This window comes from Lutjanus erythropterus, chromosome 11 (genome assembly GCF_056507025.1).
Source record: "Lutjanus erythropterus isolate fLutEry1 chromosome 11, fLutEry1.hap2, whole genome shotgun sequence".
In the NCBI taxonomy this organism is placed as follows: domain Eukaryota; kingdom Metazoa; phylum Chordata; class Actinopteri; order Lutjaniformes; family Lutjanidae; genus Lutjanus; species Lutjanus erythropterus.
In genome coordinates, this window is record NC_139327.1 from 29,532,673 (window position 1) to 29,559,143 (window position 26,471).

General features: G+C 39.2%; 1 protein-coding gene across 2 annotated transcripts in view; it reads right to left on the reverse strand.

Annotated features, from left to right (window-relative positions):
• Positions 1–17,433: 17,433 nt before the first annotated feature.
• jade2 (jade family PHD finger 2) overlaps positions 17,434–26,471 on the reverse strand; it is a 255,881-nt gene continuing 246,843 nt past the window's right edge. For both annotated transcript variants that reach the window (XM_084729924.1, XM_084729922.1), the window contains 2 exons: positions 23,668–23,813; positions 17,434–18,980 (listed from right to left, as the gene is read on the reverse strand). In XM_084729924.1, coding sequence (XP_084586050.1) covers positions 18,198–18,980; positions 23,668–23,813 — 929 coding nt within the window. In that variant the 3' untranslated portion in view covers positions 17,434–18,197. The remainder of the gene's footprint in view (positions 18,981–23,667; positions 23,814–26,471) is intronic.

The window sequence follows — 26,471 nt, forward strand, 5'->3', positions numbered from 1 at the left end:
GAGGAGAAATTTGTTGGCCCCGCTCTCAGGCCTTTGGCATTCAGAAACCTGCTCTCCTCGAGATTTGCCTGTGTTTGGATCCCTGCATTGTTCCTCTGGACCTCTGGCAAAGTCTCCATGTCCTCCCTGGCCAAGTCTGAAGCTGCACCATCACGCTTCGAGGTATGGATGGTGTTAGAGGGTTGATAAGCTCTGCCGAGTTCCAGCAGACACAACACTTTGCATCAGCCGAAGCGTTTTGAATTTTGTTTCATCAGACCACAGAATCTTTTGCGTCATACTCTCTGTCTTTCACACGTTTTTTTTTTTTTTTGACAAACTCCAGGCTGCTGCCATGTGGTGTTTTTCAGGAGAGTCTGACTTCTGAATTCATTTGAAGGCCTCCGCTGACAGTTTCTGTCCTGGCAAGTTATTCTGTCATGATTGAAAAACAGAGTTTTGTCAGTGTGGTCTTGAGGTTCTTGGCCGCCTTCCTGATCAACGTCTTTCTTGGCAGGTTGCGCCGTTTGGTCAAAAAACAGCTCTAGGAGGAGTCCTGGTAATTTCATTTATGCTCCTATGTCTCTTTACGATGGGGTCTGCTGTTGTCTCAAACCTTTTTTATAGTTTCATTGTCCTCCCTAGACATGAGTCATGGTAAAGTTTCTTCATAATTCTTTTTTATCAGCTAATCCACAGGAAATTCATCAGCAACCATTTTGATAGTCCTCTGAGTCATATTTGGAACAAAACTGCAATAAATGAATTGATTCTGACCCTCAGATATATATATGTGTGTATATATATATATATATATATATATATATATATATATATATATATATATATATATATATATATATATATATATATATATATTTATGTTTTTAGTCCTATGGTCCAATGGTAAATTGAATATCTTTGGACTGTTGGTTCAGCAAAAACAAGCAACTTCAAGATGTCAAATATGGCTCTCTCCATTATCAAAGAGCCTCCTGTGGCAAAAACAATGATTTCACCTTGCCAAACACAGGAGGTGCTCCTCTGCTGCCGCCTTGATCTGTTGGTTTGTTTGTATTATTGTGTGACTTGGTGAGCTGGTTGGTCGTTCTGCTCTTGTCTGACCAAATTCTCATTGGTCAGACAGTCGTTGGTGTTCCTTTCATAAGGAGAGAAGTGTTTTTTAATTTATTATTGCCTTGGGAGGGACATATGAAGAACTGATGGATTTAGTTCTCAATGTGAGGCTATTTACTGAACATTTACTCTGCTCCAAACTAACTGTTACATCAGCCCTCAGTCTCAAAGGACAGAAAAGCTGAGTGGATAAAAAGTTTATTTTTGTTGACAACTTGTGTTGACTTCACTCCGGACCGCTGTCTTAATGAGTGCCTGTCAGTAATGTTTCAAGCTCACTGATAGATAAATACCAGCTGTACATGACCCGACTGTAAGCTTTGCCATGTTTTTTAGTGTTTGTTTTGTAGCTTACCCTGTTTGGAGCTAGCATGCATCTAAAGTGGCTGCTTCCACATGCTGGGTTTATGTTTGGACAAGTGTTGTGGTATTGAGGGACGGTTAAGAGAAACAGTGTGAACGTAAAACTTTAATTGAAGCAAACTAAATAACGGCAGTAGTTGGATGGATGCTGTAACTGTTTTTTTTCCCATGTTGTTTTTTGTGGAAGTTTATACTGCAGCTGTGGTGCTTTACAGAAGCCGGGCTGGTTCTGCTCTGTAATCCTTGTTGCTGCTGTGTGTATGTTTGTGTTGCTGTTGTATGTAGCACTTATTTATTTGGTAGACATGCCCTGAAGGAAACAATGAAATAACATGTGTAAAAGAAATGGTCAAGCTGCAGGAATGTATGTGCTTGGCAACCTTTGATTGGCACTTATTTAGGCTGCAGGTAGAGCACACCCAGTGGACTGTGGCTACTTTAAGTTAATAATCTAGGGATTACATGCAGATTTTTTCCCCCATCAACCAATTGATTTGTCCAAGAGTAGGGAGATTGATTGAGGCAAGGGTGACCAACAACTCCCGAGTTCTGCAAGATAAAGTTATAGTTTTGTCGCTTTGTAGAGATTCTTCCTGTACTGCCACCAGCAGGTCAAAGTTTTCACTCATCTTCTTAAATTTATCAACTGCTTGATGGATTGAGACCTAAATTTGTGCTTTTCATGGTTCTCAGAGGAGGAATCCTACTGATTGACTTTTCTTTGAGCACCACCGTGAGATTCATATTTGATGTTGTGAATGAAGTGTCTCCACACTATTCACTTTTTAAAATCGTAAAAATATTTAACAGTTTTAGTTATTGTACAATGCGTCAGTTAAAAATTTTAGATTTGAATAAAAGATTATTTCAGTGGGCACAGAAAAAAATAAACCACTATACATAAATCTTGTACTTGAAATCAGATTTTTTTATGGAAAATGTAAACATTTTTCTGCTGAGCCAAAAAGATTTCCTAAAATTTACAAAATGCTTTGTCATTAAGAAAACTCAGATCTATTTTGTGAATACCATATATGTTAATCCAAGGCTAAAATTTAAGTGACCTTTTTCCTTTGTAGATCAGGAAACACCAGTGAGACCTCAGTTTGTTTGTGTGGTGAACAGAGAGGCAGAGAGTTTGTGTACACAGAAAGCACTGCTTTATTGACTGCACTGGACTGGACTGGATCGGTCTGGACTGGATCAGGTGGGACTGGGACTCCATCAGATGAGAGTGGGAGTTGAAGGGGGTGGGGTTAGAGTTGGGGGAGGGAGGGGCCAGACAGGTCAAGGTGGTGGGGGTGGGTTGGGAGGGATCAAAGTGGGATGCAGCCATCATTAAGGCAACACAAACAGCATGCAGATACAGTCACAGGAAACATCGTCATCATCATCATATTGCTTTTCAAAGTCTCGCTTAAAACATCGAAATTGTACAAAAAGGAAGAAAATAGGTTTTTCGCACTAATGAAAAATACATTTTTTGATTTTTCCCTCCTACAAAGAAGATTCTAATACAAGAAAATAAATATAGCAAAAAAAGCCAAAAAATAATTTAAAATAGCTCTTCTTTTTCATATATGTTCAATAGTTCTCTTTGCTATTAACAAATGGCACAACATTCTTTGAAACAAAGAATACAGAAGGATAAACTCCTGCAACATTCATATTATTGTATTGAAGAACCGATGCAGAGTGGAGGAGAAACTGGACACGACAGCAGAGATTTTAATACCTTCATATAAGGACAAATAAGACAGGAGGAGGAGGAGAAAAAGCCTGTGTCCAGCTCTGCTTTGATTGAACGATGCTGATTGGTGCTTAAATAGTGCCTAAATATGACCAATATGATGTGAAACAATCTCATGTTGTAGAATGATACCCAATAATGTTTAAAAATGTCATGAGAGAGCAGAGAGAAGGGGGAAAACTGTTCAAACAAGAAGCAGATTAACCTTATTTCCACAAAGGAGGACATACTAAGTGCTTAAAATAACAGATTAATATGAAAATTTGATATTCATAAGGGCTTATAGGTGAAAACAGTAAGAAGTTTTAAACAAAGAGTTGCTGAAATTTTGCAAACCAAAACTCCTCTGAATTCTGCGTGTGAATAAATGTTTTAAACCTGAGGGAGAAAACTTTGTGAATCGCAGGTCAGGAGATGGGAGCGAGATTTTTTTGTTATTAATGAGTCAGAAACCGTCTGCTCTGCACTGAGGAGGAGAGATACAGAGGAAGAGGGGAGAGGAAGAATCCATTAAAGTAGAGAGAGGCAGGAAGAGGAGCTGAGAGCTGGACAGAAAATGTCAAAGCAACACAGAGTTAAAGAAAGCAAATAAGAGGATGGTACTTACTATGAATGTGAGGTGAGAAAGAGAGAGGGAAATGCTTAAAATCACATCCACAAGCAATCTGTTTTTGCTCTTCGTCCACACTAAGCTGGTGTTCTTCTAACTCGAAAACGAAGTTTTTTGAAAGCAGTCACCAGAGTGGATGAATGCCATTTGAAAGCTTGGCTAGTGGCTGTGTGGCAGTAAAATTAGAAACTTTCTGTTGCCTCTGGCCTTCTCTGTGATCAACCATTTTAGCTGTTAATATACACAATTTTTTAGTGAGCTGTTTTCATGCTGATTTATCAGATGAAGCTGATCATCTGCACAGCAGCACACAAGTTACTGGTCACCTGGATAACACTCGTAACAGGTATGACCTGCAGTCAATCACTTTTTTCTGCTCATTCTGTTGTCTGACAACGGACTTATGACATGATGGGTGGACTGATGGACTTAGAACTGTTCAGCTGTGGAAGATGACTTATTTAGAGGTAACTTTCAAAGGGGGGGTGGATGGCATAAAGCTATAGAAAGTACAGTGGTATGAATACACCCTACAGTAAGAATGTTGGCTATATTATATACTGTGCTGACAGATTAAGCCCTTATTTTAAAAAAGTGTCAATGTGACAATAAGTAGAAAACGACAATTTGCAAATTATGTCAGATGACAGTGGTTACAAGGGGTGGGAATATTTGATAAACTTGAAACAAAAGGTTTAGCATTTTTTTCTATTTATTATAAGATACTGTGGTATATACCACTGTTGTCTGTGTTTCATATTATACTATGATATAAATTTTGGGCGACACGGCCCAGCCCTATTTTAAAGTTTCAGTTTTAGTCTGAATTTAGGTGGAATCATCTTGAGTGCAAGGATGCATTGCATCTGCAGGTGTAATCGCTTCTTTGCTTTGCTGTCACAGTATCGCTGTACACGTGTACAAAAAAGGTGATTAGAAAACCAGATATGCAACTGCTGTCTTGCTCCAAGAGAAATGTAATGATGAAAACCACATTTCTCTAATCAGATCAATGGAGAAAGCCAATTGGAAGTCGGTTACTTAAATGCATGTTGGCCAACTGGACTTTATATATGTATATATTGCTTAATATTAAAATTAGTGATGACACATTTGTCTCAGATTTGTGATTCATATGGTACAACTAATGAACTAAAAGGGTGTATATATACACGTTCAGTGAGAACAACTAAGGTGAGGATTTGGCTGTATTAAAACTCAATAAATGGTTGCAGAGAGCAGGATGGGACACAACAGATGTTAAACAAGCAGAGAAACCAGGTGGTGATGCAGTTTTCTTGTTTACTGAGAATAAGATTTATTTATTATTATTTAGTGTCGATGGAGATCTTTACGTATGACCATGTGAAAAGTGTGGATTGTGCTATTTTTGTATGTAAATGGTGTTTTCAAAATTATCCAGCTTAACATGGAGAGGGAGAAGTGACTGTTCCAGTTCCCTCCAGATGAGGAAGAAAAATTACACTAAGAGATCAAATGGAGACTGGAGCAAAAGATTAACCACCTCACTGAGAGAACAGCTGACCTGCTCAACAGTTTAAACTAGATTTAACCCAGATGCCATATTCCTCCACATACACACAGCCTGTATTATCAAAGTAATACACACACACACACACACACACTCTCACACTGCACTTTCCTCAATCTGTGTGATCAAAAGACATTTTCCTTCCCTGCATGTCTCAAAGATCAGCCAGTGGAGGCAAATAAATACGCATTTGCCTCAGAGGAAGAATCTAAACATTTGTTCTGTGTGTGTGCGAAAGAGAAAAAAGTCAGATTACAAAAGCGGTGAAGACAGACAGTGAGGAACAGGATAAAGTAGGCTAACAGAAACCAGGAGAAAGAAATAAAGCAGTGGCAGACAAGAGCGGTGAACTTATGAGTGGGAGAAAGAGCAGAGACAGAAATACAGTACAGAGCTGGGCCTCTTAACAAATGGTCATAACCTGCATCTTAAATTCAGATCGTGTCTAGACGCAATGATTTATCCAGATTACATTTACACCTGGAAGTAAAGAGTCTCCAGTGCCTGCGCTGAAATCACTCTTTTCTCCATAAAGCAGGTTCCCACCAGCATCTCTTCTGTTATATTTACACTTTGTGTATAGTTTCCCCCCTGAACTTTAATTTAATGTTGCCAAATGTTGCTTTGACCATCAGTGGGAGACGGCAGCTTTGGCCAAAGGGATCTTCAGTGTGTCTCGGTTGCATTTACACCTCAATTTGTCTTCAGTGATATAAGTCTGAGCAGGACTGAACCTCCCAGGAGCTTAATGGTAAAACCAGATGTAAAGGGAGGGTGAATAAATTGCTCATATTGAGGGGGAGGAACATTAAAAGGGACTCATGCCATGTTTCCAGCCAGGTTTCAAGTTAAATTGCCAGATATACTATAAAAAAATAAGCAATTTCAACAGTGGATTGTTATTGGTCTGATTATGCACAATTAGCCAAGGTTGCAAAGAATCAAAGATTATATTACAATTTAAAAAAAAAAAAGAATTTATTTACCTTGTTGATTGTGACATTTAAAGTATAAAGCTGGTGTTACTCTGTATTTGTCTTAATGTCAACTTCCTTCCCTTGTCTGTGTTACTAGATCTTAAGTAGGGCTGGGTGATATGGACAAAATATAAAAAATAAATTTCTCAATTTAGGGATGATCCATCATTTGAATCAGGTTTTTTTTCCCTTACAAAAACATGACAGAAACATCATATTTTCAGTGAGAACTTGAGACTTGGAAGGCTCCTCATGATACATATTTTTAAAAAATTCAGGTTATTCCACAGCGCTAGACTGACAGTACCAGATGCTTCAAACTAACTATAACACAGACATCAACTTTAATAATCAGTTTCAGCACAGATAGAGCTGAAAGGTCCACTCACTAATTCATCTGCTCCTGCTGTTTATGTTTCTTGATATCTGCAGACAGCTGCTACCTAACATTAGCTACCCTGCCAGTAGAGACAGACTGAGCAAAGTAGAATCTGCACAATGTTAAGTTGATTATTTTCCAAAAATAAGATGGCTAGGATCCTATTATTTTTCACCAATAACAACGATCAATCATTATGAAGAAAAAAAAAGGGTCTCAAATGCAACCAGTAATGGGTTAACTAATGTAAGTGGGACCAAACTGGGGATAGGTGAATGAGTAGAGTCCTTGATTGGCTCTGAGAGACTTTTTACAAATGAGACAGAATCTGATTTGACTGAACACATAGCACGTTTGTCTAAGTTGGAGATAGAGTTTGACTGCAGTAGCAATGCAGTTGCTTTCTTGCAGGGATGATCTTTTGTTTTCTAAAAACCCTAATTTCTGTTGAAACCATAAATGAATGATTAATTGACAATACTAGTGATTTTGATAGTCGAACAGTCTGTGAAACCTGTAGCTTACAGCATCACTATTCACGTTTACAGGACAGTCATGACTTGAGACAGTTTTTGGAGTGAGCAATTGTTTAAGTTCTTGTCTGACTGAAAATACAGATTTTGTGTACTTTGAAAAAACTCAATTTTCAGAAAATAGATATTTTATGTATTATGCAAACCAAAAAATTCTAACCCATTTGTTCCTACTGATTATGTTAATATGTAAAAATGGCTCAAAATACAAAGTACAAAAAATTAAACAAGCAAACATTACTCAAAAAGGAGTAAACAGTGCATTTGTTGAGTATTTTCAGCTGGTGATTGATACACATTTGGTGCGCTACACAGTATTTCGAGCAGCAGGATGGTGTATGATGGTTTGAGTTAAACTACAGAACCTGTGTTCATGGTATTGAGGGATTAATGCGTCTCAGTCCCACTGATGTGGATTTATATTTTTTTGGACAATAATGGAGGTCTATGCCACAGAAGAACAAGATACATCAGTTTGCATACACCTTGGTTCTACTTGTTAGCAGGATCAACTTACTATTGGTTTTGGTCTTTTTGTGGGACCTGTTTACAGTAAGAAAAATACAGAATATCACCAGCCTTATCTTTGCAAGACTTGCTAATTTTTGGTGTTGAGGGATATTTTGATGCTTTTGTCTAAAAAGCACTAGCTAAATGCAGAGGGTGGTTTATATTGAAAGTCAAGCTCGATAATAAAATACTCTGCCACAAAACTGAATTGTTTTCCGGGCTGGTCATGCCATTTAATGCCTTTTTTTTTTTTTTTTTTTTTACCAGTTTCCGTTCTGCTTTGCTGATTCAATTGTCACAGTTTGTAAAGGAAATACTTGGACGGAGACCCGGCTGTACAGAGAGAAAGAAAGAGAGAGAGAGCAGAGAAAGTACAGAGAGGAAAAGAGAGACTGAGATGAGGAGGCAAGAGGGCAGGGAGAAGGGAAGGGCCTGGTGTTGTTTATATTAGCTGCTTGTTAACTTGACTGTGCGGACAGGCTGCAAACAGAACGCAGGGAAAAGAACAAGTTGTACTCGTTCTCTGTCTGCTTCTCTGGCTCCGGTTCAGTAAACGTCTCCCTCCTCTCTTTCTTTCTTTCTCTCTATCCATCTCTCTTCTCTCTCCAGGCCAGAGCAAAGCAGAGTGCAACGTTTTCCCCTCCTCACACGTACTTCCACAACACGTGCCTGTCATTATTTGTCCTTAAAGCTACAGACATCCTTTTTTCTTCTTTTACCTTTTTTTTTTATTTTTTAAATCGTCCTATGCTTCAAAAGCGATTTGAATAGAGCCACGTGCCGGCCAAGGAGGCTGATCACCGGACAGGAGAGGAGAAGAGAGGAGAGAGGAGGAGTTGTGGGCAGGAGGGACACGACAGGAGGGGTGGTTTTTTTTTTTTAGGGATTCAGGATAGAGGAGAAGAGGGGGACTTTGCTGGTTGTGGGAGGGAGGAGGAGGAAGATGTTGGATGGCGGAGGCAGAGTAAGGTGCGCAGTTTGTGCAGATGGGAGCTTTAGTTTTAAAAACATTTTGTACAGCTGCTCAGGAGGCAGATGTATTCTCACCACTTGTGTTAAATCATATGGGTGGAGCCAAAGAGGCTTTCTGGCTAAGTGATGTTGGACTGAAGCCCACTGAAAAGGCAAAGAGTAAAAAATAGGACATGTGCTTCTTCAGGTTTTCTTAAACTTTGACATGAAAATGCATATCTGCTCTGCTCAGTTTAGTTTTGGATGAGCCAAGTGCTGTCAAAAGTTAAGAAAGGTCTAACTTCTTATAAAGGAAATGAGTTATGTGAAACAATTAATTGATTAAACATCAATTTGAGCTACAAAAAATTAACTCTGCAACTTCACTGACCATCAGTTAATTGTTACAGTTGTTTACCCAAGGAAAATTCTCCTTTTTCAGCTTCTTAAATGTTAAAATTTGTAGCTTTTCTGCGTTTTATATAATTCTGAGGTGAAAAGTTTTGGGTGTTGGACTGTTGGTTGGACAAAACAAGGCATCTGAAGATGTCTCCCTGGACTCCTAAGACTTCATAAACCAAAGATTTAATTAAAAAAAAAAAAGGTAATAATCTGCACATACATTAATTGAGTAACCTTAGCAGTTTTGTTGCACTCTTGAATGTGATTCATGCATTTCTCAGAAATAGTCAGGTGGTGAATTTGGTTGTGTTTGTGTGTGCCAGTGCATGTTAGAATATGACCAATCTAATGTGTGCAGAGAGGTCTGTATCGTTATACTGTAACAGCCTAGTGTTGTTTTCAGGTGATTTAATTAAGATTAACACAGTCAGCAGCCGTGCGTCACAGCACTGTGCAACACTTCTCAGAGGCTGTGAATTTATCAACACATCACTGGTGCTATTCTGACTCATAAACTGACACATCATTTGCAACTTTTCCAGTTGTATCCCAGCATAATCATAACCAGCATTCATCACTCGGACCCGTAACACCTATTATTTTTCATTTCCTTTGCCGTCAACGCTGTAGGTAGTAGTACACACTAATTTCAGATGCTGCTGGTGATGTGTGCGATTACTTGTCTAGTCCAGCCATTCCCAAACTTAAGAATGCTACAGCCCAATTTGAAACCAGAAAATGTTCTGCAGCCCACCCAAAACTTAATAACTGATCAACTCACAAGAGTAATGGTACCCATGATGAGAACACAATTTAAATCCCATGGCTTTGTCTTATTACTTCTGATTATGTTTTTACAGTTAATCATAAATATTTTATGGTAATTTCAATCTTATATAATTGAAACTGAAAAATGTTTTATTCATTTATTTTTTCATAACCTCTCGGTCAGTTGGTTAAACTAATTATCAGTGTTTAATTAATGCCCAACACTGGCCACCCACCACCAGCTTGGGCTGCAGCCTCAGCAAGTAGGTGCTAATGCCCGGATGTGAACCAGCAATGAAAGAGTAAAGATGACATCTTGAAAAACCAGAGTGATTTGGCAGTATTTTGATCGAGAAAAGTAAAATAAGGTTGCACGCAGACTGTGTCAGAATACATATAACCACTCAACTGGAGAAATGCTGAACAACCTTCAGCACAGGCATGTGGAGGTTAACCTGCAAGATTAACAGGCTGCTAGTGCTAGCACTGCTAATGTTACCTCCACTTGGCAAAGCATAATTGTTTACTGTGTGTGTGTTTTTTTTACTCTAAGGTTAGTTGAATAGTAGTTAAATTTCTGTTTGTTCAAGAGGGAAATTAGTTGCAAGGAACATCCCTGATAGTGACGTCTCTGAATGTCTTTTTTTCACAACTAATAGTCCAAAACACAAACTTTTTATTTACCATCATGTATGACAAAGAGCAGCAATAAATTCTCACATTTGTGATTCTGAAACCAGAGAATGTTTTTGCAGTTAAACTAATCAATTAATCAACTGCAGCTCTCAAAACGCATTTTATTTGTCAAAACAATATATGGTCCAGGGATACCATTTGCTCATGTTGTAATGCACCTTGTTCATCTACTTTTCCTAAATGACCTAAGGTCAAATTGACTCTACTTGCCTGCATTGATCTTGGTCTTTGGATTATCTACCCTGCAAGACCGTGAATTAATGAGAAAAGGCTGTCTGATTCAACTCACATTAGTTCTTTGACTCCACCAATTTAGACTTAACTTGACAATTGAGCTCGTCTCTGCCTCCACAGCGACTCAGTTTGTATGACTAAACCTCCAATCTGTGCAGTGTGTCTGGGTTGTGGATATTGAGACCTTGAAGCCATAACTTTGCTGTAACAGAGAGGAGAGCAAAGCGCCAGAAAAAACAGAGGAAGCAGATAATGAGTCAGCTTTCTAGTTTGATAACGAGCCACAGCGGCCAGCTAAAGCATTACAAAAGAAAAAAAAAACAGCTTCCAAAGGCTTTTTCAAAACACGGAAAATGAAAATGTTTCTAGTAGTAGTATTTGAACAGTATTATACATTATTGTAAATGTGTATAAACTCCAGCGGTAGGTAGGTGGGTGGGTTTGTATGGCTGGCGTAGGACAGTAAAGCAAGGATTAGATGATGATATCAGAAACAGGAAGCACTAAATGGTCATTGGGTCAGCCTGCATTTCCAAATCATTACACAGATCTATTAAATTCAACTTTGGTCAAGATTTCAGTTCCAGATACATGTGAAGACTTTTTGAAAATCAAATTTGCAATGAATGTTCTTGGTAATCCCACTCACCTTTGTTAGAGATAATATCTGCTTTCTCTTGAGCCCAGCAGGGATTTTGTGTTGCCAGTCATGTTTAACTAAATGCTCACTTTGTGGAAACCGATATGGCCCGAGAGAGAAGCTCAGGCATCAGTTTGCCAATCCTGGCTTTACTGACCTTAGAACAGCCTCAAACCACTTTCTTATTGGATGAAGGAGCAACCACAGAGGAAGAGAAAGATCCTATGAACAGCATCCCAGTGTCCTAAGAGTTCCTCAAAACCGCCTCAGGATAACAATCAATTTTTGTCTTAAAATTGTGGAAATTCAATTTTTTTCAGCCAGTAGGTACCAGAGTTGTCATAACACCACAACTTTGGTGCAAAATTAGTATTAAACAAACCTGATACCTCTTTTGATACCACAGCAAAAACAATGAAAGTCCAAGGCAGAGCAGAGATCTCGCCGCCTACCGATTGTTAGGTGATTTCTTAATGCAGGATAGTTGCATGAATGGTGGCAAGAATGGCCGCTTACAAACCTACACCCCTTATATTTTTTCATGGATATGCCTTGCCAGAAACAATGCTTTCCTCCCATTCTCCTCAGTAGTAAGCACACGACTTCTGAATATCACTGATACAAAGGCAGTGTTCAACTTGAATATTTTTTCACTTGCCTGGTCGGGCAAGTGGATCAGAAATGTTCTTGTCCAAAGCTAGATTTTACTTGCCCCTGTACAAATTGTTTTATTTATTAATGGTTATAAAATAAAATAACAGCAAAGGCTAAAGGTTTTTGTCATGTTTAATCTATAAAATGTTAGATAATAGTGAAAAATGTCCATCCCATTTCCTCAAAGTCAGAAATTCAGTTTAATATGCTTAAAAAATGAAGAAAAGTGGGGTTTCCATGTTTTAGAGGCTGAAAACATCACTTTCTGCCCTTCTTGCACAAAAAATACTTAAATTATTAATCAAAATAGTTTAATTCATTTTTTTTACTATGATCAGACTGCCCTAAAAACTTTGGAAAGGACTTTTTTTTATTATTTAAAATCCACCTTGTTTTAGCAATGAAATCTAGGAGATTGTCCTCAGTCTCTACTGACTTAAGAGTTACAGACTGCCTTGTGAGTTTAGGTAATTTTCTTAATATCTTCGGTATGTTCAGTGCAATAATTCATGGATATTGTATTGTTTTAAACATGTGGTATTAAAAAAGTATCAAGTATCAGTACTTTACCGGTACAATTTTAGTAGGTGCAAGACCCTCAGTTTTTCTGTTCAAAGCAAACAGGTGGTTTTGTTGCAAAAATTGGCTTGTACAAAGCGATTTGTTGCTGCATGATCCTAACGTGGCTCCCTGATAATAAATAGCTTTGTATATGATCTCTGCTCAGCTGAGGAAGTTCTGAGGAACCCAGCCCCGCTGGTGCAGTGTGATGTCTTTCCAAGGGGCTTTACAACAGTATCGGTACAGTAGACAGCAGCTGTGTGAATTACAGGAGAGGTTCCAGTCGCCTGCAGCAATCAGTGTTGGCCTTTAACCAGCTTTTCAGCAGGAGCCAAGGTGGAATGCATCACTGTGTGTAGGTGTGTTTCCGACCTGCTATTACGTGCACGATGCCCACCAGCTTATTTCTGTGGTGTTAGCATTCGTGGCAACTACAGTCAGAGAGGGTTTTACTTTCAAACATGCAGCAGGTCACCATTTACAAAAGTGTATGGTTGTATATTTTATCCATTATACATTATGTCTTAACCATGCACTAAATGGTGAGCTTGCACAGAGAAACATAACCTCCAATATTCGCCAGATGTTCTGCTGATACCGACACTGATGCTTTACTGTGAGGAAAAAAAAAAACACCATCATTGATAAGATAGATTAAACCCAGAGAAGAAACAAAAAACCTAATCTGGATCTGATATCATGTGGATATTCGACCTGACAGGCAAAAATCAAAGATCATCACAGCATATTTTGGGCTGCGAGCCAACACCCACACCAGCGTATCACACAGAGGACAGTGATGCTTTGAAGTTGTATTCTAGTGGATATTGATAAAAAGAACCTGTAAAAGACTCCAGTCTACAGTATCTACGAAGCGGAAGGAGAGGGCATTGAAGCCACACTGTAAATATAGAATAATAACCAGTTTGTGTATGCCAAGGCTGCACAGTTTAAAGGAAAAAAAACTGAAACACAATTTGCCTGACAAAGTACTACGGTGCAGTTGTTGTTAAAAACTGACTTAAAAAACAGGAGAGAATTTTTAAAAACACCTAACTACCTCCACAACCGTCTGTGGAGAAAATTAAGCCAGAAAAACTTTTTTTTTTTCCTGCTAGCGCTGTGCAGCCTTAGCATTTGCTACTAACATGTTAAGGCCGTAAATGTGAGGCCTTATCTAAAACCACTGTCTACAAAGTCAGGCTACTCTGAACATTGAATATTGAAACCAAGATTACATTTTTCTGTCTTTGCAACACATGAATGGTAACCACCTGGCGGAGGATTCTGTGGGCTGTTAATGACATGTCGCCACATCCTCGCATCAAAACACAAGCTTTTGTTGCAGTTATTGTTGTTGTGTGTGTTGTTATGGTCAGTTTCCATGGGGGTTGTAATAATGGTAGCCAACGTAGAAGTCCAAATCCCTCCACCTGTCCAGTGTCTGTGCTGTTACTTTGCACACTTAAACACAAAATCCTGCCTTTAAAAAGAGGGGTTTTCCCACACTTTGCCTCTCTTTGGTGAAAAAGAGACGAGTGAGGAGGACTCATAATGTGAATCTTCTACGATGGCTACACCTAAAGGACAGAAGAGACAGACATGCTGCGCTGTCACCTGTAATAATACTCTCCTGCTGTTGGGGGGCGTTTTACTCTGAGTAAGCTTATACTTCCTGATGCAGTCAGGACCACATACTGTATACATAAAAAACTAGTCATCTTGTACATTATAACCCTGTTATACCAGCTCTCGTGTGAGTGTGTGTGTGTGTGTGTGTGTGTGTGTGTGTGTATGAGCTGTATGTTCAGTTCAGCAGCATTTGGCTTTTTTCTGAAGGGGGTTAATATGTGTGAGTCTGCATTTAACAACCATCGCCAACAGGCTTTTCCTATGTGAAGCCCCCATGAGAACCCAGGTTGGGTTTATTGGTGGTGGAATTAACAGCGCCCCCTGCATTGGAGGGGGTCACGTAACACCACAGCAGATTTGACTGAACCATATGGAGCTGGGTGAGATCTGGATCTGTTGTCTGACATGCTTATCTAACATTCTTCATCTTGAAAACCAGAGACGGAGCACGTGTATGTGTGTTTTTGTGTACATAAGATGTAAATATGCTGCCTTGTTGATACACAAATCTGTTCTTTGGCGTGGTCACTTTAGAAGACAGGTTAGAAGCTGTCCATACAGAAAAAAAAAACAACAACAGAGGAAGTAGATTGGACTTGCACCTCTATTTGAGTATCTGTTCATCAGGCCTGGGTTAAGCAGCCCTTAAAATCACTTGTGATGCTGTATTTCACCCTAATTTGGAACCAGATGGGTGGAGTTTTAGCTGCAAGAAAGCTGAGAGAATGTAAAGACAGTCCTTTCTTGTAGTTTACCATCATCTGGTGACTCAAAACAAGTTAAAATGACCATTAATTATTGGTTGAGACTGTTGAACCCAGGGCTGATGGTCATGTGGTCATACTGAGAGGAGGAACATGCTCAGTAGTAGTCGTGAAGGAGTTCAAACAGTGAAGCTTGCCAAATAAGGAAGTTTCTAGACATACACACATCACTTTGTATATATGTATGTATATATATATATATATATATATATATATACTATATACGATATAAAATATGTATGTATATATATATATATATGTATCTATGTCTTACGTCGCTTTTTCCATAAATTTTTCTAACATTTTATTCTTTTTTTAAATGTTTTTTTAACCCCTGAGAATACCATGGACTGCTTTAAGTACAAAATACAACTCTCTGAGAGAACAAAAAAGTCTTTTGTAAAAACAAATTTACAAACAACTCAATTCAAGAACTTAAGAGCGCAGGCCTCTGAAGCTGATTATTACATCATCATCATCATTCGTCTAACAGGAGAACAGGTGCAGCAGAGCCATCAGTAACGAGAGCTTGTTCACGTCAAACTTATATGACAGCCATGCTGGTGCCATAAACCTGCTTAACTGAATAAAACAGTGTTGGGCATTGTAGATACACATGGGTGATATAAGTATGACTAACTAATTTCTCTTAATGCTGGTTGCCTGAAAACTGCACTGTGACCTCTGGTGGCTTCGTATAGTAAACAAATAAGTGGACTTTTAATGATTTCACTAACTACAAATCATACAATGACGTGGATAAACTGCACACTGGATGCTCATGTTAACCAGCATTTTATGTTAACAAGTAATTTTTTTAAAATGCTCATATTACCAGTTTTTCCACTCTTGGGTCATGTGATGACACCTGAACCAGCCAAGATTGCAAGTTGTGATTGAAAGCTTCAAAAGCAAGTAAGTGGATATTTTGAGTCAATATTATTTTGGCTTTATTCACACTGCAAGCAAATCATATTTGTTTTTCCAAATCAGATCTTTAATGCAGATTGTCTGCACTGTTATTTGAAAGTGATCAAATCAAATTTGTGTCCAGACTGTTGACATAAATAAAGACAGACAACGCATCTCTACTTCCTCTCCATGTACAAATCATCACTTTCTGTGATGACCCATAGAGATTTTATATTTGTAAAACTAAAGCCAAAAAAAAAAAAAACAACTTAAAAATATGGGGAGAAACACTACTAACGCATTGTTGTCGTGTGAGTGAGTGATGCAAAAGACACTCTGAAATCTGATTTGAGCATCCAGACTCAGATGCAGCTGTAGAAATCTGATTGGAATCGCATTTCACATGTGCTTTTGTTTTGCCGTCCAGACTGTTTAAAATGAATCTGGATATGGCAGTCCTTTGCACTCGCATGCTTTGTCTCATCAATTCGTCAAATGTCAAATGAGAACAGTCTGCAGTTACAGACTCTTCTGTGTTTATACACCTTTGTGATTTTGCACAAAATGTACGCACATTTTTATTCAAGAAACTTGAATACTTTAGAATTTTTGATTCATACTGCAGACAGAGAAAAAAAAACAGACTATCCAAATGACAAAACTGACCTTTAGTTGTTTTGCCACCACTCCAAAAATCAGTTGGCTAGCAGGCTTCTCCATGTGTATCTATTGTTGCAGCGATGTGGTTGTCACAGTGTAACGTGGCCAAACTCAGATTATCGATGGCTCTGGACTCCAGTGATCTAGTTAGGGGGGGCACAGAACAGTAGGCAGCTCTTTGCACTGATAGTACGGTGTGGCTCTGCTTTGCTAACTGTTGCAGATGCTTTGTTGATTAATGGCAAACGCTGCATTTACATCTTTGTTTCAGGCACTAGGCAATTGTTAAGGTGACAAGGAGCCCAACGCTGGCTACATCCGGTAACCAATCCTACGGGATTTCCTTTTGGTTTGATTGTTACAAATCCGATTGAAAAACGACTGATTGATCTACTTAATGATTGTTTGGTTGACTGATAAGGTTGGGGGTGGGTGGGTGTCGGGGTTTGAGGGGAGGTAGGGGCACAGGGCAAGCGACAGAAGGCACAGAGTTTCTACGATGAATTTTCTCCAAAGATTTAGGCTAAAAAACAAAAAACAAAACAAAACAAAACCAGAACTGAGAATTAGGAAGAATTTGAAAGCAGCTGACAAAAGTCAGATCAAATATTTCAACGGCTGTGATGTGAGCAAAGGGATTTGCTTATAGTAGTATGTGTGTCAGTATGTCTGTGTGTTTGTGTCTCTGTGTGACAATCTGAATGAGCACCAGGGCTGAGGTCAGTCTACTTACTATTGAGAAACTGGAAAAGTTGGAAATCTGTTAAGATAAATTTGAATATAACGGCTTTAGAGTATATTTTACAACTGAGTCAACATGATGAGAACTGACCCCAACCCTGAATGAGCATCTATTATACACACGAGTGCTTACATTACAGCTCTTACGACTAGCTAGTTGTGCTTTTCAAGGCTGAATACATGTTGTCCCATGTCACCATCTGTACATATTCAGACCAGCTCTGGTGTGAAATTGTCTTTCCACTGAACATATTCAAGAAAACAAGGACTCATTGGATGCGTCTCAGGCCGTAAAGACCAAGAGCGAAGCAGACCCTGAAACCAGCTTGAATAATAATAATAATGCCCCGAAGTGTTTGTTCCCAAGTCTGGCAGATACCACAGACATGAGGCCAGAAATGGGTACTTCTTAAACGCCCAGAAACTCAATGAATCTGAAATACAAAACAAAACAAAAGACTAAAGGTAATGTTTGTTTCCTATTTGCTGAATGTATCGCATCTTGTGGCAAGCTAACGAGAAACTACAGTCCGGTGGAGAAGCTTTACTGTACGACAGGCAAAACAGCTACATTCAAATTCACCCCAGAAACAAAGCAGGTAAGAGCTGAAGAGATTTCCACTGGTGAATGTGGCGGGGATTTGGTTGAACAAAGCCGTACAGCCATGTTTTGTAGACTGTATACTGGGCACAGATGGAGAAACAATTAGCCAGCGGGACTCTGCTTGGATAACTGTGTGTATGTGTGTGTGAGTGTGTGTGTGTGTATGTGTTAGTTGGAGTCTCAGTGCTTTAGGATGCCAGCACGCTCCTTCTCAGCAGGTCCTCGTTCCCAGAATGCAACTGCGGCAAGCGGAGTTTGCGTCTGCCAGAGCGTGTGTCCGTATCGCTCTGCTCGCCATCAGAGAAGTACCCGTCAGTCTCAGCAGAGTCCAGCAGGGATGTGTCCTTTCCTGTGAGTGGTAGGTCCACCGACTCCAATGCTCCACTGAAGCCCCTCCCTCTGGATTTACCCTGGCGCGACAGACGGAGACGTGGGGTACCGCCACGAAGGAGTGCCCCTGTGTCGGGCACCGTGACCCCGGGGCTGGAGGCTGGAGGTGGAGATGAACTCGCAGTGAAACCAGATCCAGCTGATGCAACACCATTCCCAGTGTGGATGCTGTCCCAGCGGCCAGGGTCCTCTGAGATGTGACAGGAATCCATTTTGGAAATGGGTGGCTGCGGCGGAGGGTCCCTGTGCAGGTCAGAGCTCCGGGTCTGGTGGTGATGAAGGTGATGGTGTAAAGCCTTGGAGGAGCCCCGGGACCGTTCCCCTTTCCGGCCCACGTGGCCAGGCTTTTCCTCCGCCACGCTTGCCCAGAGGCTCTTTGCAGTGGAGGGGCTGCAGGCGGCGGAGGCAGCCGCTGCAGACAGGTGCGTCTGGGGCTGGGTGGGGGTTGCGGATTGTGGGTGTCCTCGAGCACGGGGCTTGTTGCTCCCTCGTGGTTTGCGGCCCAGCTGGGGAGTTTTCCAGGTGGACTGCATGGAGTTTTCCATCATGAGGTTTAGCAGACTCTCCTCGCCCTGCAGGAGCTGACGACAACAAGAGAGGAGGTGAGAAAAGGAAAGACAGGCAATGGAGATGAAAGAGGAGATGGACGATAAGAGCAGGGCAAGAATTTCACAGCCGCAGTGCCCCCTCAGTTTGGCCTTATAACCCTCAAAAAATTATAAGCCCTGAGGCCACAGTGGCCTTTTATCACACCCGCACTGCCCCAGCTGATCGCTCCTCTGCCTCATTCCTGTCAAGACAACTTTTTAACCCCAGTAGTTGAGATTCTGAATTCTTATCGAGTGAAATCAATTTTAAGCCTGTTGTGAACCGCTGGGAAACCACCAGGTTATTCATGACCACAGTTTGATAAATTTGTTGACAAATAAGACAAGAAACTCAACATATAATATTAAACCAATCTATATCACTACATTGACTTAGCTGGCCCAGTGGCATAAGTGATAACGAGTTCAAATTATAGCGCAATGTTACAAACGTTGTACAACAAACATTAAAGATGATCTGTATGGTCATTGAACACATCGTGACATGTGAACCTGGTTGTATCTCACTTGAACTATTGGCTACACTGTCCGCATCTAACAGTTGGCATCACTCAGCCTTAAATCAGAAGAGAAGTCACTTCATGTTGAAAGGTTTTACGCAAAATCTTCATGATATATCAGGAACATTGCTTGTTGATCAAAACAGCAATTAATTTGCCTGGTGCTTGCTCTCTGGTTTTGAAACTTCAGCTTGCCGGTAATATTTTGGAACAAAAACTACCCACCCACCACCTCCACCTACCCACTCAGCAGTGGAGGATGTGCACAACTGATGTCACAAGACATTTCGTTGTCAAACAAAATATCAAATGACAAAGCTGACGTATTCTAACGGCATCTGATATTGTGATGTTTAATCTCTTCATGAGACGTTTCTGTTAACTGAAAAATGCCATGTTCCCGTTTTTTTTCTTTTCTTCATGAAACAATGGAGTTATATCATGCATTCTGGTCGGAGCCCCCTGCCAATCAATACACAAACAGAGCACATTCCTGAGGAGAACAGCAGGTCAACCACAGTGCAGCTCCGCTCTGACCATCAGCTCTGTCATCGAACCACAATGAGGGGTGAGCAAAAACTCACACAACTCAAAATTCCACTTATATAAAGATACAATCCAACAGGTCCTGATTCAGAGTCAAAATAACTGTTTGAATGTGGTTTCAAGTGTGGAGGCTTGACTCTTTTCTGTGAATTGTGACTTTTGACTTTCAAGTGGAAAACGTTTATGTGGATTTTCAGTGTTGGAAACATAATAATGTTTAATAATGCTAACTTTTCACTCGTCAGAATTATACAAAGTTAGTGTAGTAGATAAAGTTTAGGCCTACAGTACAAATGGCTCATCTCAACTTTCATCAAGTCCATTTTATTTATACAGCAAATATCCCAAATGTTCCTCAAAGGGCTTGTTAACTGATATTAGAGGAGACAAAAAAAACTGTAGCGTCAAAAGACCAACATAACATTTTGATTTTGATGACATTATAAATTTAAATACCTAAAATTTAAACAATACTTTTGACCACAGTGTTTGAGGGATGATCACAGAGACAGTTAGTGGACAATTTGCACGGAATCTCTGATGTCAGCTGGATCAATGAGCCTAGATTGTAAAGTAAGACGGCTTACTCGCGTCTTCTTTCATCTACACAGAAGGAAACTCTGAATTTAGCAGAATTCACCAATTTGATTCTTGGTGACTGTTAATGTCTCAGGATTCAAGCTAGTAGTTCTGTCCTCACAAGAGTGCCAGTTCTTTGGTGAAAACCACTTTAGAAACTGCTGCTGACATCACGTAAAGGATATTAAGACTGTATTCTGTATTTTTTATATTGTCAACAAATCCTATGAAAAAGCAAAACCAACAATGTGAAAACAGGTCATGAGTATATACCTTCACTTAGAAGATAAGACTAAATGATTCCAAAAACAACTGGGCACTGTGGTTTTTAGCATTTGTTTTTAAAACAGAGGTTAATAGTCCATTTGTCGGGGACTTTTCTCAGCTGCAACTTAATACATGTTTATCATAATGAAAGAACATGTTGTCATCCAGTGCAGCAATGAAAGTCAATGATGTGTTTATAATGGTTTGGACAGCAGTGGAGTTTTATTGGACAGGGAAATATGCTGGATCAGGCTTTGGCCACACAGGAAATCTTTATCAGCAGGATCAACTAATTATTTTAGCATTTTTATTGGATTCGTTGACAGAAATAAAGATATAAATATCACCACACCAGGCTTATTCTTTAAAGGACCAGGGTGTACAGTTTTGTGGTATTTGGCAGTGAGTTGGGCTGTGACGGTATGGATTTTTCTTACCACAGTGACAAAGCAAAATATTACTTTGAGATAGCTTACAACGACTGCCTTAATAATTATTTTTTATTGGACTTTATTGAAGCATACCGCCATCAGTGAAGTGTAACTCCTTTAAGAAATAGGGCAATATGTAAGTGTGTGCAGTGTGCAAGTGAGGGAGAGCAACTTAACACTAAGCTGTCAGTCCAGCAGTAAATGGTTCCAATGTGTTTGTTAATAGACGCTGCAGCTTCTCAAGACCAACAAAAGTCTTGTCTGTTGTTACCCAACTGCTGAAACGGTGATGGGGTAGGCTCCACAGTAAGTTAAGCAGGAAAGGCTAACATTAAGCTAATGCTAACACTAGCATTGTGCCTTTACAACTTTGGCTGTGCAGTCATATTCTTTTCAGAAGCTTTGTAATCCAGCCTTGAAGTGCTGTGTCTTCTTGCAGATGTGGCAAAATAAATACATGATAAACACTTAATGTCTCCTGTAGATATTTATCCATTTTTCCATTATGAAATTGAATTGTCTGCTCGGGGCTACTGTAGAAACATGGAGGTTCAATATGGCAGACTCCATTGAAGAGGACATGCTCCCTTTGTAGATGTAAACGGCTCATTCTAGGGTAATGCAAACACAAAAATTCCTATTTTCAGGTGATTATACACCAATGAAAACATATTGAATTAATATTATATTACATTTATGCCATGTTCTGCCAACAGATCCTCCTAAACCTCCTCTTACCGAATCAATCTTTAAATTGTGACTAAGTTTTGATTCACTGTTGTACCAGTGCTCAGATAACATAAGCTAAGGGGAAATTTATGAAGTTAAGAGCAAATATTCTGACTTAGCACATGTATGGAAAAGTAGGCTAATTGTTAACATGAAACCTTTTGCAAATTTAAGTGCGCCAACATGCAAAAAATGACCTATGTAATCTGTGTATTCTGTCATTTCACACGACAGGCAGTATGAGCTGTTACGTTACGATTATGACAGCTAAGTTTGTTTACCTCGTCTACACATTTTTCTACTTCTGTGGACATCAGTTTAGTCTGGATTTTAGCCCTTTTGCTTCCTAGTCAATTTTTTTTTGTCAAAGAACTTTATGTACCTTTGGATGTCAGTCTCAATCATGCCTGCAGACAGGCTACCTTCTGGCACTACTTTTGTCCACCAGTGAAATGGACAGGGAATCAGTTCGAAAGGTGATGGACTGTTTGACGCTACTGCCGATTTCAGCTGTCTGAATTTTGCTGCCGTTCACTGCCAAGAGGCACAGTGCAGCTCTGTCTAATGTAATCCACCTCCTCCTTTAACTCTTCTGATCCATGTGCTGTCTGACACGGAAATTATGTTCAGCTTGCAGATCACTTTTTATCTCTTAAGTATTGAAGTGAAATTCCACAACTGAATTCAAATCATTGCTGCATTAAAGTAACATCTGTTCATCACTCACATTATTCAGAATTGGGACAAAACTGTATTTTAAGGGACTTTGGATTTTTACTCTTCAATTATGCTGGAAAAGTATAGTTTAAAAGATCAAACTCTTGGCCATTAAACCTTGTAATGGTACAACCTGCCTAGTGATTTCTTTTGTTAAATGTTGATGGAATATCTGATGGAGTTGACAAAATGTTGTATTTTTTAATTTCACAGCCTTGGCCTGGTGAGTAACCATTTTATTGTTAAAGTTGCAGAGAGTTCTGTTAAGGCTAATCAAAATATACCTTTTAAATGCTAATTATTTCTTTATTTACTTATTTAGCTTGGATTTAGAAGGGCTACATTTGCCAAGTTATGGTTGAGATGCATCTGATAGAAGTATTATTTAATGAATCTGTGGAAAAATAGAACGCTTACCAGTGCTTGAGCAGTATTCCTGATTTTTTTTTTTTAACCAGGAAGTGAGACAGGGGTCCTTAGGGTATAGTTAAACCTTTTTATCTCTGATTAAATCATGTTTTTGTGAAAAAAACAACTGTAAAAGGCCAACATTTTCATTAAAAAATCTACTTCCAAGTAGTATTGTTAGGTTTAGATTTTGAAGGCCTTTAACACGTTTTAAAATTGTGTGAAGTTATGAATTCTTGTCTGGGACAAGGAATGTTTTCTGGAAAAGGTTATAAATTAAAAAAATTAAAGCAAACCACAGATAAATCCTTAACAAATACATTCTTATCAGAAAAATTGCAAGTGTTGGTGTTAGTAATTTTAAAGTTTTTTTTGGTAGGACATGATTTGTACCAGATCTCAAGAAAGGGTGCTAAATATGCTACATTACAATCAACTCAGAGAAAGCATCACTCTGCAGGCGTCCTGCTGCTGAAGCCCTACCTGGTCTGAGAGGAGGCTGCCGCTCTTGTCCCGATGCTGGGCACCCAGGGCCCACTGGCTCAGCATGTCATCGGCGGTGATCTGAACCGACTGGGCGAGCCAGCTGTCGAACAGAGAGTTATCCAATGGGAAGGACTTTGACAAACCTGAACGAAGGAGAAGGGACAGAGGCGGGGAGGAAAAGAAGGATGATAGAGACGGAGGGAGCAGGGGTGGCAAAGAGAGGGAGAAAGCAGACAGGTGAGGGGTGCTGCACATTTTTTCATGAATAAAAAATACAGAAAAAGTTGTTCTAAAAGCTTCAATTGAACTTCCTCTCAAACGAAGTTGAGAAGTTAAAGGAGAGAGCAAGAGCACAAAGGCTTTTAAGAGCTGCAGTGCAAGACTTTTGTGCCAAATCCTAAATCCCACAATTCTGTTAAATACAGGGTTAGTTTAGTAAGTTCACTCCATTCAAAAGAGAAACTTCAACTCAAAGTGTGATGATTGGGCTTCAATGAAGCAAGATTTTTTCAATTTATTCAGTGTTGAATAGATAGAGGCTTTTTTTTTAAGTGGGGTTATATGAGGTACTTATTCATAGTCAGTGTTACTTAGTCAAGGACGTCGATCTCCTGACAATTTAGGGGAGGACGGTGGTGAAATTCAGCCGCCTTTTACTATGAAAGGAGTAGAAAACAGGTTGGTTTTTGCTTCACTTCCAACATGACTTTATACTGCTGTACTGTTGTTGAATGTGACGATTAAACCAAACTCCACTTTTCTGTGATTCGCTCTTTTTTGATTCACTTCGATTTGACCTACAGGCACAATCAGCACACATATAATTTACTCAGTAACATCATTAACTAACCTGTAGCGAAGTGTTTGTCACAGACGTACGTGTATTGACTGGTCTGGCCAGGAGAAATAAGTGGGGCATGAACAAAACTTCCAAAAAGAGTCATGTTTATGGGTGAATTATTTCAAAAGTGGAGTTATTAAATAGATATTTTCAATGACATTAATTATTTAGAGGTAATTTATTTGGAGGTACAAGTTCATGATTTTAAAAGCTGGCGGGATGTTTACCCTCAAATATCAACATTTTAAAATGAATATAATCAAAAAATTGTAATGTAACACCTCCAAATTGATGTTAAGCTCACACATAACACCTGAAATATTTTGCCTCGTCACAGTTCTTAGTGGAAACAGAGTCTACTGCAAGACTGTCAGAAAGAGAAACACCCCCCCCACACAACTTCACACAGTGACATTTACAGTATGCAGTGATAAACTCCAAATCCAAGCATTTCTGTCGCTTCATCAATAATGAACATATAAACCCATTTTACAGCAGAAATCCTGTTTCCTGTCTCATTCTGAACACTGTGGTGTGTGTGTGTGTATAATTAGGAGATTTTCATGGCTCCTTTTCTATCGTTGTGGGCTGTGAAAGTGCTGCCAAAGCACTGCGTGTCTGTCTGTGGCATTTTAGTCTTTCTTACTCTGTGACACACACACACACACACACACACACACACTCATGCATACACACAATGCAGTGAATACAGTGAGGCTTAAGGAGAACAGAGAATGGGGAGGGGGCTGGATCCACCAGCTCAGGCACTTCTTCTCTCCTGTTCCCACAGAAGAAAGTGCCCACAGTTTGGCTTGCCAGTCTTTCACATCTTTACGTCCTCTAACTCTCAGAAGATCTGGGGTGGTTTGACAGCATTTCAATGAATCCGAATCCCTTATCGTTTTTCTGAAACCTTGTCAAATTCATTTAGGTTCAGCTTTTTATAATTTCAATTTACAAAAGTTATAATTAACGTAATGATTGCGAAGTAAAAGTCATGTTTTGCCAGTTAGATTACATGTTAGATTATTATTATTATTATTATTATTATTATTATTATTAAATGTATTAAATTACTATCTGAATGTTTTGCTCATTGCTGATAAAGAAGAGAAAGAAGATAAAACAGATATTCTATCTAACAGAATTCTAGTGTTGAGCCCCTAAAACATGCACAACAGACTGTAGGGCTGTGTGATATGACCATATATATTGTGTGACAATACAATATTTGCATATTAAATGCTCTTCAAATACCTCTGTACTATGTGAAACAGGTACTAATAAGTGTACACTAATAGCTGCCATGCAGTTGCCATAAGTTTTGTAACCCTTCACATGCATTTATATTTAAATTTTAAGAAAAATCAATATACGGTGATGTATGCCATTATATTCATGCTTCAAATTATACTGTGATATACATTTTAGGCCCTACCTCCCAGCACTATTACAAATCACACTCTTCACAGCAATATTTTCATCATTTGGGTGACTTTTTGTGTTTTTTCGCACGGCATGGATGCAAGCAAGAGTTCTGCATGAAGGCAACACGAACAAACATGGAGGACAGAGAACGCGACACAGAACGAAGTAATTCGAACAGGAGAAGGCCTCCGATGAGCCAAGACAAAATGAGGAGCTCGTAACTAAGAGAGGGACAACTACTGTTGCATAGAGCGGGTTGGGTAGTAGTGGGTGAATAATAAACTATTTTGAATATTGATTACTTGTGAAAGTCATTTCTCATGCAAAAATGGCAGAGAATGCTGTTTTCAGCCTCTCAAATATGGAGAGTTCCTGCTTTTCTTAATTTATTAGCATATTAAACAGAATATCTTTGGGTTTTGGATTGACAAAACATGATGTTTAAAGACATCACCTTTGACTGGAATGGACATTTTTTATTTCTGTGGACAACATGATTGATTGATTGATTTATCTGTAAAAAAAAAAAGAT